This window comes from Xyrauchen texanus, chromosome 3, assembly GCF_025860055.1.
Source record: "Xyrauchen texanus isolate HMW12.3.18 chromosome 3, RBS_HiC_50CHRs, whole genome shotgun sequence".
Lineage (NCBI taxonomy): Eukaryota > Metazoa > Chordata > Actinopteri > Cypriniformes > Catostomidae > Xyrauchen > Xyrauchen texanus.
In genome coordinates this window covers 53530037-53546156 of record NC_068278.1, presented here as the reverse complement: position 1 = coordinate 53546156, position 16120 = coordinate 53530037, and the positions used below count along the sequence as shown (strand labels likewise).

Sequence of the window (16120 nt, the reverse complement as noted above, 5' to 3'; positions counted from 1 at the left end):
GCACACAACAAGACCATTCGTCGTGAGATCCTAGACCGCAGACCAGTCGGCAATTCAAAACATCAAAGGAGATGAGCTTGAGTGGTGGTGGTGTAGTGGTCTAAACCACATAACTGGTAAACTTGTAATCAGAAGGTTGCTGGTTCGATCCCCGCAGCCACCACCATTGTGTCCTTGAGCAAGGCACTTAACTCCAGGTTGCTCTGGGGGGATTGTCCCTGTACTAAGGGCTCTGTAAGTCGCTTTGGATAAAAGCGTCTGCCAAATGCATAAATGTAAATGTAAAATGAGTCATGTAAAGCACACTAGGGGGCGTTTGAAAACAGAATGGAACAGAATAAGCCTGATCTCATGAAAATTACGTGTGGTGACTTTTTCGCTAAATCATATTACGTGGTTCATTACAGGTATCGCGCCAGTTCCGAGAGTTAAATGTTCTCCCAAACAGATTAGGTTTTTAACGTTAATGCTCTATAGAATTTTAAATCAACAAAACCGATATCCATATATCCTAAACCTTAAACCTAACCAGTAATGTCATAAAAAGCTAATGTGAGATGAAAAACACAATTGCTGAAGCAGCCACATCATTTTGTGTTGCTTCTATGACACTTTCAGATCATGTGTTGTCTCATGTACTTTAATGGACTTGTATCCTGATCCTTTGCACTGCAAGTGTAATGCTCTATCAGTTGAGTTACAATTTGATCGCACTGGAAGAAGCTTGTAAATGTAGTTGTTTATGCAATGCAAATGTTAAAATGTATCGCCAAAGTCATGTGATATAGTAAAAGGGATTTGATGTCATCAGACAGCATTCAGTGTTGAACAGGGCAAAAAAGATCATCTGCCGGTTTATTCGTGATTTGTGTGAAAGTGAAGTAATTTTCGTTGTAGCGCCTCTGGTGTTCATTTCACCAGGAAACTGCCTCTACATGTACAACGAGCCATGTATAAATTATTTTGGAACAATTTAGATATAATAATGTCATTCTATGAGACCAAACTGAACAGAAAGCAGGGGTCCTGAGACACGTTTTTAAAAGTTGCACTATTTTTTACTTTAATGCCATCTAAAAAACAGCAATGCCCGTGGTTAGTTGTCCCGCACGGGATGTGATGCAATGGCAAAATATGTCCATCTAAATGTGAATGGCAGTAGTTGCGGTGCTTTAAAGAGGATGAACTGTAAGACGTGACTTTTCCGAGAGGGTTTTTTCATGCCAACTGTCTAACACCTAAAGTATAGCATGATGTCAGCATACCAATTGCTGCTAAATCAAAACTACAAAATATGAAGAAAAAAAATCTAGACAAACTAAACGACATCACTTGTTGTTGGACGACCCATCCCTACTGTAAAACAGGCTTGACTGAATATCTTTTCTATTGAGACAATATCTACCAAGCAAGAGAAACACCGTTGTAACTATTATCATCTTCTGCTATCTCTCAGTGAGAGTTTAACACACTGACAGGCACGTCCCACATTTCCATGACCACACAATCAAATAAACGCAGTTACTTATATCCTCTGGGCAATTACCATAATAGTTCAGAAACTGAATGCCAAGGGATATTGAGGGAAACCTGATTACACCGGAGTCTGAGTCAGTGAGTTGAGACTCACGCTCTGCTGTACCCTGCTTTATGCCTTTATGATAGTGTAATAATGTTGACATTACTGGAGAAAGCACTCTTAAACAGCCATTAACACAATAGCTTGCTAAAGTTCTATGGGCTGTAATTACAACAAATGGGACTGTGGAGCATTGCAGACCGTTGGCCTTCAGAAACATTGCAGTGCACCAAATAGGTAAAAATCAACATACCCTTTGTGCTCGACACAAATACACACAGCATAACATCTCGACCACCCACTCACTTGGCAAGTTTCTTGAAGCCAATTGCTCTTTTCTTTGTGGGTGTCCCATTCACCCCTTTCCACGCGTGAGTGTTCCATGGGTCAGGCTGGACAGAGAGATAGAAAGAGAGAAAGAGCGGAAATCATTTCACTTGTATGAATAGTAAAATTCTGATCAAGGAACTATGACTAATTTTTAGTCATTTATGACTAACTATGACATTAACTATGACTAATTTTCTATTTATGACTAATATTTGGTCCCAATTTTTTAATTAATTTAACACAAATCAGAGGATTAAACTGTATTAAATTGTATTTTACAGGGTTGCAATTAAATAGATAGAAAATAAGTAGCTCATTTAATATTTAGTTTGACCTCCTGATGTCAATAAATCACATTGTATAAAGACTATGCAAAAACAAAAACAAAAAAACAACAACATTTATTTATGTATTTTAATTAACAATTTTTTTTTCTCCCAAAAATTTCAGAATTTCAAACCTTATTGTAAAACCTTAACAAAAAGCAACCTTTTTGATTAAAGTAACATTTATGTGCCAAGTTTCTACAAATCATTAAAATAGTTGCTTGGCATTCTTAAACAGTCTGCAGTTATGAATAAACTACATTCATTGGAGATGTTTCATGGCAAAATTACTGTAATATTTGGTCTCTCGTGACTTTTTGCTTTATTATTTAATATGTAAAAGTTCACTGAAAAACACAGAAAATTAATTAAGCATAACATTTAATTTTTTGATCTACTATACCCATGAGTTTATCTGTGAGAGGTCAAAATCTTGGTATGACTTCAACCAAGACTAGGAGTCATACCTGATACTCAAAGGAAGGTGTCAGGCGATAGTTGAGCATTTCCTGGTGAAAAACTGGTGTGATGCTGCCTGACATGGGTGGCACAATCCACACCCAGTCACCTGGACAACCGCCTCTCACTCTATACTCATTCTCCATGTGTTTCATGAAGGACTCGGTGGCTGAGTGATGGTCTACGATAGTGACCTTTGACATCTGTAAAAGAAAATATGGGGAAAATAAATGAGAATACTTTTGTCCTGGCTGAAAAGACCAGCTCTGACCTGCAAACATTTCCATGCAAACAACTAAATTATACCATTGTTATAATGGTGGATTTTTTTATTTTTATAAAAACAATGCAAAATACAGTTTCATGACCAATAAGAAACATCTAATTGCTGTTACATTTTCTCAAATGTAAAAAAAAGTCAAATTTGGGCCCTGCCACTACTTGTCAAAGTCTACAAAAGCCCTCAATCCCAAATTAAGTTTTTCTATCAATATCAGACACAATTCTGATATGCTTTCCAAACACGTGAACAGCAACAAAGCATATAGTATTGTACAATCATATATATTATAATTTTTCTAGCTATTTTGGATATTTTGTAATGCTTAATCCAGCAAGTTAATATCTGTCAATTTAACCAGCGATTATATTCTCAGATTGGTTTGGATTGCAACATGTGTAGAATTCCTAGTGGATTTCATTGCTGTATACATCCACAGTAATGGAAGATATGGGTAAACTGAGCACAGCTATACACCCATTGTCCCATTCATTTATAAGTAAAAGCCTTTTAATAAAATACTATGTCTAATTGGAAAACAAACTAGAGTGAAAATGATCAATTCTTCAAGTATATGAGCTTTCAGTTGGTCCTGGCTGCTTAACTCTAGTTCAGACCGGAAGGAAAATTATTTCCTTGGATTTGTGAGAACTGGTTTCTGTGTTGTTTGCTTAAATAAGCATGTGTTCATTAAGTCTCTTTAAAAAGCTATGCAAAGGGACAGGGTAGAAAATTACTGAAGAAAATATGTAAACATGACCGAAAATAATATTAAGAGCATGGGGCGCACTTCACATGGGGGTGGACTTCATTAAGAATACATTGTGGTGTTTTGTAATCTGCCACTATTTTCATGATAATTAAGCACATTTCCCCGCAATGCAATAAACTAAACTAAACAAAAATAAAGCTAAACTAAAATAATGCTATCTTATTTCAAATTTAAAGTACTTCTATATTACGGTTTTTGTTGTACATGCTTAAATGTATGCTGATTTTAATTACAAAAATATATATATTTGTGCTCAGACCAGATGATTCATTGAGAAAAATGCAGAAACAAAAACATTTGGATCCATTACAATAATGAGAATGGGGAACAGGGTTGTTTGTTCATTGAGATTCACACATGTCCTGAGCTTTAGGCTACCTGGAAGCTGTAAAGAACAGCAATGTTGATCTCCACCAGGGCCTGGTCCTTCCACAGGGATGAAGTCTTCCTTGTGTCCAGCCCCATCGATGTGGCCACTTCCTAAAATGGAGGTAATTAATCACACTGTAGAGAGAGTATCTTATTTATACTGAATTCTTCCAGGATCTAAACTGAGGTTAATAGAACTGCTATTCTTGATCTGTCACTATAGATCAGAAATATCTGGGGAAACTAGGAAACATTTCTAAAAGAACATAAATTCACTAAGAGGATTTCAACAGGAGCATCTCTGACTTCTTGGAAGATGTTTATCGTATGGTATAATGTTAAAAATGCAAGGCTGAATTAGACTGTATCCATTAACAACTGATTAAATTGTGAAAAGTGGATGTCACATACAACAATAAAGCCATAATGACATATAATTAGCATAATGTTGCATATTAATGAGCACAATGTCGATAACCACAAACTTTTATTTTGATTCGTCTTTTTCTTAATAAAAAATAGATAAATCTGAACTGCTTGTTCAGTCACTTGTCATAACTAGACTGGACTACTCTAACTACCTCCCTGAATGTTCAATTAGACCTCTCCCAATGATCCAGAATGCAGCAGCACGTCTGGTCTTTTATCAACCAAAGAGAGCACATGTTACACCTCTCCTTGTCTCTCTTCACTGGCTGCCGGTTGATGCACGTATCAAGTTCAAGGCTCTGATGCTGGCATACAAAACAGTCTCTGGGTCTGCTCCAGCATACCTAAAATAATTTCTGCAGAACTACAATCCCGCCAGAAGCCTGCGGTCGGCTAAGGAATGCCTCCTTGTTGTACCAACACAGAGAGGCACCAAAACACTTTCCCGGACTTTCAGTTTCATCATACCATGTTGGTGGAATGACCTTCCCAACTCAATCCATGAAGCCGACTCACTTTCTGTCTTCAAAAAATGACTTCGAAAAAAAGCCTTTTTGCCTATGTATTTTTAATTGCTTTCCAATCTTAATCTACAAACAAATAGAGAAAAATGAAAAGTTTATCCAGTCAGAATTTATTCCTTGATGCTTACAAGCAAAGTGTGACAACTGTTTCAAAGTGTGACAAAGTGTGATGATTTTTGAATGTCTGTTCGGGAGACGTTCATTTCACAAAACAGTCATGCTGCAGTTAAAATTATGCTTGCTTGAGCATTAAGTGTCGTTTCAAGTTCCGGCTAAATTAGCATCATACAGCTACTGACCGGAAGCACTGATTTATAGTTAAAAAGTACTTAAATATTAATATTTTTTGGAACCAAAATTAATCATTTAGCTTTAGAAGACATTAATTTAACCAGTATGGATGACGTTTATGCTGACTGTCTGTTCTTTTTGGAGCTTCTAAGGTCGGATCACGATCCACTTGCATCTTAAGGACCTACTGAGCTAAGATATTTTTTCTATTTTTCTTCAAATGTATTCTGCTGAAGAAAGAAATTCATACACACCTGGGATTTCATGAGGGTGAGTAAATGATGAGAGAATTTTTATTTTTGGGTGAACTAACCTTTTAAGAAATCAAATAGGGTCCATTTTAATTTCACAGTGACTTTAAAGGATTAATATTTGGTCTGTTGCTCACTTCAAGTTATTGAATGGCTTGCAATATAGTGCATGATTTGTATGGACTACTTTGTGCTTTTTGGTGCTTGGCAGCCCCCTATTCTCTTTCATTGTATGGAAAAGAGCAAACATTATGCCAACTAAATTCTGAGAAAATGTATTGGGTTTTGGTTTATACATTTATTAGAAAAATGATATGGTTTTTGAAAAACATGGGGGTAAGCGAATACATTTTCCATTCTTGGTCCACTGATCCTTTAACAGTGACGCCACAAATGGATTATTGTTGTGTAGTATGTGACAAAGCAAGTTGGAAATCACAGCAGACTATGATAACAACAGAGACAAGTTGGGATGTTATTAATTAAAAATGTTTACTGCTAATGGAGTGTATGAAATGTGGATGAGAAACTTACTGGATGCGTATAAAAACATAATGATAATTGAAGACAGCATGTTTGTAAATTAAAATCTGTGTTTCTATTTATTAAAGTGTGCAATTCAAGAAACAGATAAACAGTGCTTATTATACCGTTATCTTAATCTAATGGATGATCAACCACACATGTGACATTACTTGTTTCCTGTTGGGGTAAATGTCAAATACATTTGCAAATTGGCAAATTAATGTAAGAATGTGGAGAAATTTAGATAATGCTCAAACTGTGATAATAGTTCATGACGTTCTGAATAGTGTGTGACTATAAATATGGCTGTCTGGTGCGGTACCTCAAGTATGTTGTATCGAGAGCTGTCGCAGAAGTCTCTGACACCGATCTCAGTCCCCATGTACCAGCCGCTGAAGGGGCAGGCGGTGAACTCCAGCCCCCCGATCTCTAGCAGCATGTTAGACACCGCAGGAAGACCATACCACTTTAGATTCAGATCCTTGAACCATTCAAACCTAGACAGACACAAACAAGAGGATGGTCAAAAACCTGCACAGAGAGGAATATCTAATACAAGAGAAACAAAGAACCTTTGTGTAATGTTTTAATCTATAATTCTCTGTGTGAGAAGAGACACTGAAGGGGGATATGGGGCTGGGATGAATTATGAACAGAGAAAGTAGAAGGACGAGAAAGGCCACATGTTGCAAAATGAATGGAAGAAATCACAGTCCTCACAATGGAAAGGATATCACCTTATTTGCCGATCTCTAATGCTGCATTTCATTCAACTCTAAAATTTCTCATTTCCAACATCCTACTTGCAAAAGTGCAACACAACGACACTTGAAGTTTGAATTCCAATTTTGGGAACCTGATCGAAAAAATATTCAAATTGACTTTGCGGATATGATGATGTATGACATCACACGAATATAGTGGCACACAGGAAGATTTAATGATTAATCATAAGTTATAAAGGAATGTTCTGGTTTAGTACAAGTTGAGTTCAATTAACTGCATTTGTGGCATACTGTCAGTTAACAAACCAAAAAAAAAAGAAAGGTACAAAATGACTAGCTCCTACTAAAGATAAGTGATTTAATCACATTAAAATCATGTTAACACACAGTCTTGTATGTTACAAGCAAATGACTTGCTCTTATCATCTGATCGTCTTTCACTAGTAGTGCTATTCGATCTTAGTGCTGCCTTCTCTTGAATAGACTAGAGAATTATGTTGGCATTTGTGGACTTGTATTAGCATGGTTTAGGTCCTATTTAGCAGACCACTACCACTTTCTCTATGTAAATGAGGAATTGTCGAACCAAACAAAAGCTAAGTATGGAGTGCCACAGGGATCAGTTTTAGATATGTTATAATATAGAACGAATATGGGTAAAATGTGACAGATAAGCTTGATCCCCATTTTATTCATTTGTATTTGATTAAATGGTTAAAAATCAATACTGAACTAATCCTTGGGAAATAAACAATTAACTTTTTGAGATTGTAAATTGATGATTTTATCTTGGGATGTGCGACTGAGTGCATTTCATGATCACCGGACAGAAAAGATAAAGAAAATGGTTAAGAAAATGACAGAAATTTGAAGTAAATATTTTCAAGTTTATAAAAAAAGTTAATATTGACTTAAAGGTGCTGTAAGCTATTCTAGCCATTCTACTTCCACGAGACTGAGCCGTTGGGTTAGCCATGCCCCCTCTTTCCAAAGCCCCGCACTGCAAATATGCCAAATGAGCTTTATTGAGACAGACATTGTGCAGAAATGGATGTTAAAAACAACAGCTGCAAAATAGTGCCCTCAAATGACAACTGTTATGAACAACATGGCTTAAAAATGGCAGAAAGTCTCAATAATATGCTGCAACTTCAACATTATGAGAATGTGCAAAATGATTGACAGGTCAAAGGAGTCATTGTCTGTGGTCTGCAGATACATTTTTTTTTTTTTTTTTTGCAGTTTACAGAATCTAGAGCTATCACAGATATGGGAGATATCGTACAACACTTAATTCATTAATAGTATCTCTCAGAGACAGGGCTGGACTGGGAAGAGAAATTGGCCCCGGATTTTACATAGCAACTGGCCCAAATGTTGTTGAGCATTGTTCGCTGTCCTTTTCTGCATATCGTGGGTCCGTTTTGTGGTCCGTTCTGCATAACGCGGCAGCTCATTTTAGCTTGTCGCGGCCCATTCGGCCCATTTCGTGGCACACCCACCGGCCCGCTCGGTTCTCCCGATGACCACTCCGCACCTAAATGGCCCTAAAGTGCGTCGGCCCACCGGGAAAATGCCCAGTATGCCAGATTACCAGTCCAGCCCTGCTCAGGGAGTAGGAATATTTTTTTGCATACCATTCCATAAAAAAATTGCTTATAGCACCTTTAATGTTTATAAATGTTGCATATGATGATTTATGATGTGAAAGTGTATAAAAATTTGTTTTAACTTGGTCCAAATAATTTGTAGATATTTTTTATAGAATACTTTTTCTCTGTCCCACTTTACCAGTACTGCCAGAAAAAAATCTGGGAATTAGTCCCAGCATTGAGTATTTATATATTTTTGATTTTAAACTAAGGCAGAAGACATCCTAAGCTTTCTGTAAAGGTATAATTAAAAGTGCCAAGAAGAGCTTCCAAAAGAGTCCCACTTTGCCCATATTCACCATATTGTGAATCAAAAACTAAAACTAAAATTAATTCAAAGTCATTTTTATTTTATTTTAGTTTGCTTTAGTTGTGAAAAAATATTTTAGTTTAGTTTCAGTTTTTCCAATCATTTCAGTTTTCATTTTTATTTCAGGATACGAAAATGTTTTCAATTAGTTTTCATCTTAATTTTCATTAACAATAATAACACTGTTTGGAACAAATCAAATGAATTGAGTCATTGAGACATTGAGTTTCTAGCAAACATTTTCAGAAAGGTAAATTAAAAGGTAAATTATCTTCTGTTTGGATAACCGTTCACCTGCAACACTAACGTTAGCATTGCTATTTTGTTTCTTTATTCTTTATATTTTTGTTTTTCCAATAACAGAATTATATGTTTGGAGATGGAGATATGAAGTTGGAATATCCCAGATATGACTTGGAATGAAACACAGCAAATATCGTTACTCTAGCATTAATCTAGAACACACAGATTAGCTAAACCATCCTGAAAATACATGTTTTTAGCCTCATTTGAGCTAAAGAATCATTATTCATAATATCAATTCTTCAGGTTTGATTGGTGATTTGATATTGTTTTTTTTAAATGTACAAGCTTAGGAAACAATTTCAGAAATTTCAGTCTTGCATTCAAGGTGTATTGCTGTCCGATCGAGATGGCCATCAAATGTACTTGCTTAAGATTGGAGAAATTGGAAGATGTACAAAAATCTGCTATATTTTACCATTTTAATGCATTTTTTATTTACATTTTTACAAAGAATACAATGTTACATTGGCTTGGAGTGACAAATATAAATGACAAAAATGGTCATTGCTGTGAAACGACAGACGACAGTGGAATGATTTGTTTATTGATGGTCATAGTTGAGATTTATTTTAGTATTTGAATGCTTTTGCTAAGAGAAATATAAAATATAGATAAAAAAAAAGACTCAACCTATCTTTGTATTTATCCTACTGTTTTTACCGAAAAAATGTCAATTTTTTTTTGTACTACAGATTAATTGTACTTTTGATTAGGCACAGAAAAAAAACTTGTTTGCTTTGAAATTGTAATCTGTATATGGAGATAATAGTCAAAGTTTATAGATCACCCATTCTTGTCAGCTGTCTTGGTTGAAAAGGTTAAAGTGTTTCACAGCATAGCTTGTGTTCGAAGCATTATAAAACATTCTTCACTCTTTTAATGTGGTAAAAAGTTTTACGTTTATTTGTCACATGCCCAATTGTGATGACTGTAAAAAGTAGTACTTGAGGATTATTTGCATAATATAGTACATCAGTAGAATTCCTTGGCATATGTAGATGTACAGCATTGAGCTTTGAGAGTACTCTGTTTACCATTTTCATTATAATTTCTCTGTAAGTAAACACACATAGTAAGCTCTGCCAATACTATCATTATCTCCAAACAAGCTCTTGCAGGATTCTCAGGTGTGGCACTGATAGGCCCGTTCCACTTGTGCCTGTTGCTAATGCTGAGATTAGAAGTGCTCTAGTGAAATGGCTATACATGCAGTAGCATTCGCAGAATGTTGCTTTGATTGAGCCCATAATTGTAACAGAAGAATACCAGCACTTTTTCACTAATGTACGCAAGCAATCTCAAATGTTTTTTGGCTTGTCAGCTTCCTTTGAGTGTTTTGAAGCAATCAGCCAATAATGGGCTTTATATTAATGCAGGTAAAAGATTAAAATCTTGGGAAAACGAGTGTTGGATATTGTGGAAAATTGTTGTTTTGTTGTGCTCATCATAGAATATGTGTATTGAAGTAAATGGTTTGGGTGAATTGCATTTTGTTATGCATTTTTTATTTAATAGATCTGAACAAAAATTAGCATCACTTCATTAAACCTTAGGACACATAACCATGATATGCTGATGAATGATGAATTTTGTGAAAAGAATGCACATTATGATCATTCCCCAAATTGCTCACACACTGTCACACATATTAATGTTTCTACGTCACTAACCAAACTAACAGAAATTTGGACTGTTTCTATAAAGGATGCTTAAACAATGTGTACAAAAAAGTTGTTCTAAACACAAAAGCTTTTAATGGGTGAAACCCTGAAAATTGTAAACTGTAATTACTTTCTGTGCTCTCTTTTAAAGAAAGACAAAAAATTTATTGTGCTGTTTTCTTGGCCATTTTTGAAAGTGTGCAAACTTTGTTAAACTTTCAATATAAAAGTGGCGTAAAATTTTAACACTAGGAAGTCAACCTATCGCTCAACTCTGACATATTTGTCAATGTTTACAAAAATCGGTGTCTTTTCGCTGTGGTGAAAGAGCTTAGTTCAAGGTTCCAGATTGTGTGACTAAAGCATCACCCTGGAAGAATATTTCCAAACTTTATAAGTGTCAAGATCCAGACTGATCTCACAATGAGAACCGTTCACAATCCATTGAACTGCTTTACACTGGTGCCGAAAACCCGGTAAGGAGGAGGCGAGAACCGGCTTGACAATATAAATAATAGTTTAATGAAAAAATAAACCAAAAGACACAAACACACACATAGGATGGACAGCTGCCCGTAAACGTTCTCTCTCTGTCGGACCACCGTCCGCAGTCGGCCTTTAACCCTCTTGATTAGCCTGATAAGGGGCCAGGTGTGTAAAATCACGACCCGGCCCCGCCCTTCGCCCTGTCACAGTCAACTTCATGAGGAAGGATTACATCGAGATGTAGATTGGAATTCAGGTGCGAAAAAATTTCATTTAAATAAAATAGCCTGCTCATGTAGATATAGATGTAAAATAGATTACATGATTACTTTGACATAATATAAGGAATATTTAAGATTCCATAAAATTTAATGATCAGTAATCAAATATGCAAATTTGTGACATTAACTGTTAAGTCATTTTGTACAAAAGGACAGGTTTTCTTTCATTAAAGCACTTAAAATGCTCTGTGAAAATGCACATGCAGGATCATGTTTATATCATAATCATAATCACAACATTAGAGACTAAAGACTAGAGATATGTCAAATCGTTTAGAAGATATAAGCCAATTCATTATTTGGGTTTGAACTGTACTGCTATGCCTTTATTTGTGCACAAGGTCCAAACAAATGACAAAACTTCATAAATTTCCTCAACAGCTAACAAAAATATTATTTATTTCAACTATAATTGACAGATGAAGGATGTACTACCGATTTTGTCCACTAGATGAGCAGCAAGTTAAGAAATTCCAATAAATCCTCTGACTTTGTGTTATTGTTCTTATAATTAAATATCTGTGCTGTAAAAATAGCAACAGCTATCCAACAAATGATGAGCCCTATGAAATCTGTTTAAGTTTTTCCTCAGGTTCAGTTTTTCCTGATTTAACTATCCAAAATCAACAAATCTCATTTATGCATGGTAAATCAAGGATGTATTACCGATTTTTTCCACTAGATGGAGCGGCAAGACTTAAACTCCTTGAAAATCCTCTTGACTTAGCTTTTAGCTCTTGTAATGTGCAGTTGTCCAGCAGTCCAAAATCAATTCTTCTTCTTCATCATCTTCTATTGTCATTCTGTTGTCATTGTAATACAATTCTAAGTTTGGAACTGTGATAAAAATAATTATTTTACACAAAAGCAGCTGTTGCCACAGCATCCACAGGATCTATTATGTCCAATTTAATTATTTTGGTCATGTCCTGGCCATGCGTGCTTGAAACCTGATGATTGTGTGTGTGTGTATAAATATAGTACCACCCCTTCCCCGGTAGGGATATTACTCAAAAATCTGCTCACTTTAACAATAACGTGATGGATGAATGACATAAGAAGATGGTCAGAGGTGTCATACAGAGATATTTTTATTGTCTCTTGGAGTTTTATGAGCACGGAGGCATGTCAGTACGTCCACATCGTGAAGGGTGGCTATTGTGGACTTATGAATAAAACTTGTTTTACAATCTACTTACTCTGCTTCCAGTTGTTATGACATCCACAAAACACTTTAAAATAATCTTGATATCTTTTGGCAACTTTACATCCATTTAAATCCATTTCGCTAGCTTATTACACTTAGACATCAACACCATAGAAATCTATATAGTATGCGCTAGACCAGAATATCAAAGACAACATTTTTTAAGATGGCTGCGTGCTAGTTTCTCTTGCACATAAAGTGAATAAGCAATTCAAGCATGGATCGCCACCTATTTTCTCCAGGGGTAGTAAGCGAAACTCATTGTATAATTAATACACAGCTCAAACAGACAGAGAACAAATCACCCTTACCAAGATCAGACGGTCGTGTCTAGACGGGATCCCTCTCTCGTCAACCTTTTTTTACGTAATTCAATTGTGGACACGGTTCCGCACAATGAAAATGAGTTTCCTTAATATAAAATGTTAATGTAGGCTTTACTCAAATGTTTACTCAAATTTGTGTTGAATAAACCCAAAGAAATTTAGTTACACTCAATTTAACTTGATTTGTCCAAATAACTCCATTGAACTTTGCAGCTTGCTTCAAACTAGCAACAATACATATTAACATATTATACATCTTTTTTGTTTCCTTTAGCAAAGACGGTGCTCCTGAGAGTTTACACTGTCCCTAAATAAGCCTTTATGCTGATGACCCCTCAGTCTTTGCTTCATGACAAAAGCAAAACATTATTTATTTTTAGCATGGGAAATCACCCATCCTCAATCTAACCATTAGCTTCACTCTTCTCCACAATGGAAACTCCAAAACAATCCACTAAAAAGAGAAACTTCTCTAAATACCAACATAACAGAACTTTAGACACTAAAAAGTCTCCTCCTTTCATTTTATGTAGAAATACATTAAAATAACCCTTAATTTCAAAATTTACTCTCCCAACCCTGTCCCATGCAAAGCATGCTGGGTAATACAAATTCCCTGCCCTGTTTACTACAAACACGGCGACCAAGGACAGAGGGCCCACTGCCCAAGGAAGTCCCTGTTTACCGGCAGGGAAACCATTTTGCGCAATATACATCACACGGGGTTGCCTAGGGGGACAACCAGCACATGTTGATCAGGATTCCCTCTTACGAGAGAAAGCCGCGACCGCAACGTTGCCAGAATCATGCCCTCGCAGTGAGAGCATGATCCATCCACAAGCACTGTCCCTGCGTGGGCTGTGCCCAACACGAGAGGCAGCGATAGTGGCCGTGGGAAGCAGAGAAGTAACGATCGCAACCAGAAAAAATACACAAACGAAAAAGGTATCTTGAAAAATACGTTTTTCGTTTGCACCACTCTTTTAGAGGAAATTAAACTCTTTATGTGTTTTATATATATATGTATGTATACGTAGGTATAAATATATATATATATATATATATATATATATATATATATATATATATATATATATATATATATAAGTTGTTCACTCCGTAGTTTTGTGCTGCTGAAGCGCCCAGGGGTATTTGCTCAGCACAGCCGTGGTGTGCAAGGGGTAGGACCGCTGGACTGCATCGTAGATCCAACAGTGTAGAGAGATGAATGGAGGCGGCAGAGGAATTCAGCTCTGTGAACTTGCTCGCTCGGCTCCGAAGAAGATATCTGATATGTGTTTGCAGCATCACTCCTTTTATACCCGTATGTCCGGGGGAGTGGCATGCAAATTCTACATGCCAATTTCCATTGGCCTTTTCTGATGATCAGAGATGTCTGGGCTCCGCAGGAGCAACCCCTAGTGTCAACTCATCAACACTACGTCGAGTGAGTGACAGATAGGGAAAGATGGATTGTACACAATTAAAAATATTTTTACTCACTTTTCAGTGCAGCTGCGAATTAGTAAACCAATAGATACAGATAAACAAATCCAATCAATAAACTTGTTTTTGTATCAACCTGTAATTCCAGTAGCTGCGCAAGTAAATCCGCTCTGTCTCTCCCTCTCTCTCTCTCTCTCTCTCTCTCTCTGTGCGCATGCGTTTGTTGAGTGAGTGGAGTGTACGTTTGGTGAGTGCTTGTTTTGTTTTTTTTGCCCGATGTGGCAAAAAACAGCTTTTTTTTCTTTTTTTTTTTGGTTCAAAGCTTTCTTTTGTATTGATTTTCTGTATATTAAGTTGAGATTCTTAAACATAGTTTATCTGGAATGGGCACCAAATACAGTGATTCACCGGGAAGTATGGCAACGCAAGGTGTGAGTTCTTTGGATTCACTCACGCGACGCCATGGAGTGAAGGTGGTGTCTGCGGGGAATGTAGAGGAAGGTAGTTTGGCCATTGGAGAACTGATTGGTCATAAGTGTGTGTTAGTAGCGTCAAGAATGAACAACTCAATTGTCCTGTTCTTAAGCACAGTGGAGAAAGTGAATGAAGTTGTGGAGAAAGGATTTGAAATTCGAGGTTTGTTTACTCCAGTAATCCCTATCTCCACCCAAAAAAGTCACTATCTCAAATGTCCTTTATTAAGGATGAGATGTTGACTAAGGAATTGTCTCGTTTTGGTAAACTGATTGCTCCTGTGAAAAAGATTGTAATCGGGAGTAAATCAGATTTAGTAAAACCTACATGGTCTTAAAGGACAATAGAATTGAGCTTTACTTGAATCTCAAGCTTAGAGAGGATGATTTCGATTACACTGTCTTTGTCACCACAAACACGATGAAGTGTTTTGGGTGCGGCAAATCTGGGCATCTAATTTGTGCGTGTCCAGAGAATAGTGTTCATAACAACAAATTAAGCGACGGTGCAAGCAAAATCGTTGCGCAAAGTGAAGACGGAGTTGTTAACACTGCTCAGCTGTCAAATAATAATCTGACCGCAACCAGACAGCATCCTGAACAGGGAGTCGAGTCAGAAAGATCAGCAGATGAAAATGTCCTACTAGAGCTGTAGTAAACAGCAGTAAATCTGTTGTTTTAGTTGGTGAGTGTGCTAATGAAAGTGAGAAAAAAAGTGATAATGTGAATGCTTGTGATGATAGTGAAGAAGGTATGCATGATACACATATGAGTTTGAGTCAATATGCGGATGTAGAAGCTTTTGCTGAAAGTGTAAACCTAGGTGAATGCTTGTTAATGGACATGGACCAGGTTGTGTTTAAAACACCTGTAAAGAGAAAAAAGAATGAAAATGGTACTGCATTGAAACAAGCAAGAAAACCAGGAAACAGATAAAAGAACAACATAGAGGATGATGACAGTGAGTTCTCTGATTCCAAAGTTTCAGTTTGTTCGCAGTCAAGTTGTTAGTAGAAGAAATAAAACAATTCTTGAAATTGACCAAGAATGTAAGAGGAGTACAAATTGTAGAATACTTTCCAGATCTAAAACTTACGATTGTAAGTGTTTAA

At 36.4% G+C, this 16120-nt stretch overlaps 1 protein-coding gene across 1 annotated transcript in view; it reads right to left on the bottom strand.

The window, feature by feature from the left end:
- nos1 (nitric oxide synthase 1 (neuronal)) overlaps nucleotides 1-16120 on the bottom strand; it is an 88221-nt gene that overhangs the window by 27176 nt on the left and 44925 nt on the right. The window contains exons 9-12 of the mRNA XM_052104864.1: nucleotides 6458-6632; nucleotides 4125-4226; nucleotides 2703-2897; nucleotides 1886-1971 (exon numbers count right to left, since the gene is read on the bottom strand). Of these exons, the coding sequence (XP_051960824.1) occupies nucleotides 1886-1971; nucleotides 2703-2897; nucleotides 4125-4226; nucleotides 6458-6632 (558 nt within the window). The remainder of the gene's footprint in view (nucleotides 1-1885; nucleotides 1972-2702; nucleotides 2898-4124; nucleotides 4227-6457; nucleotides 6633-16120) is intronic.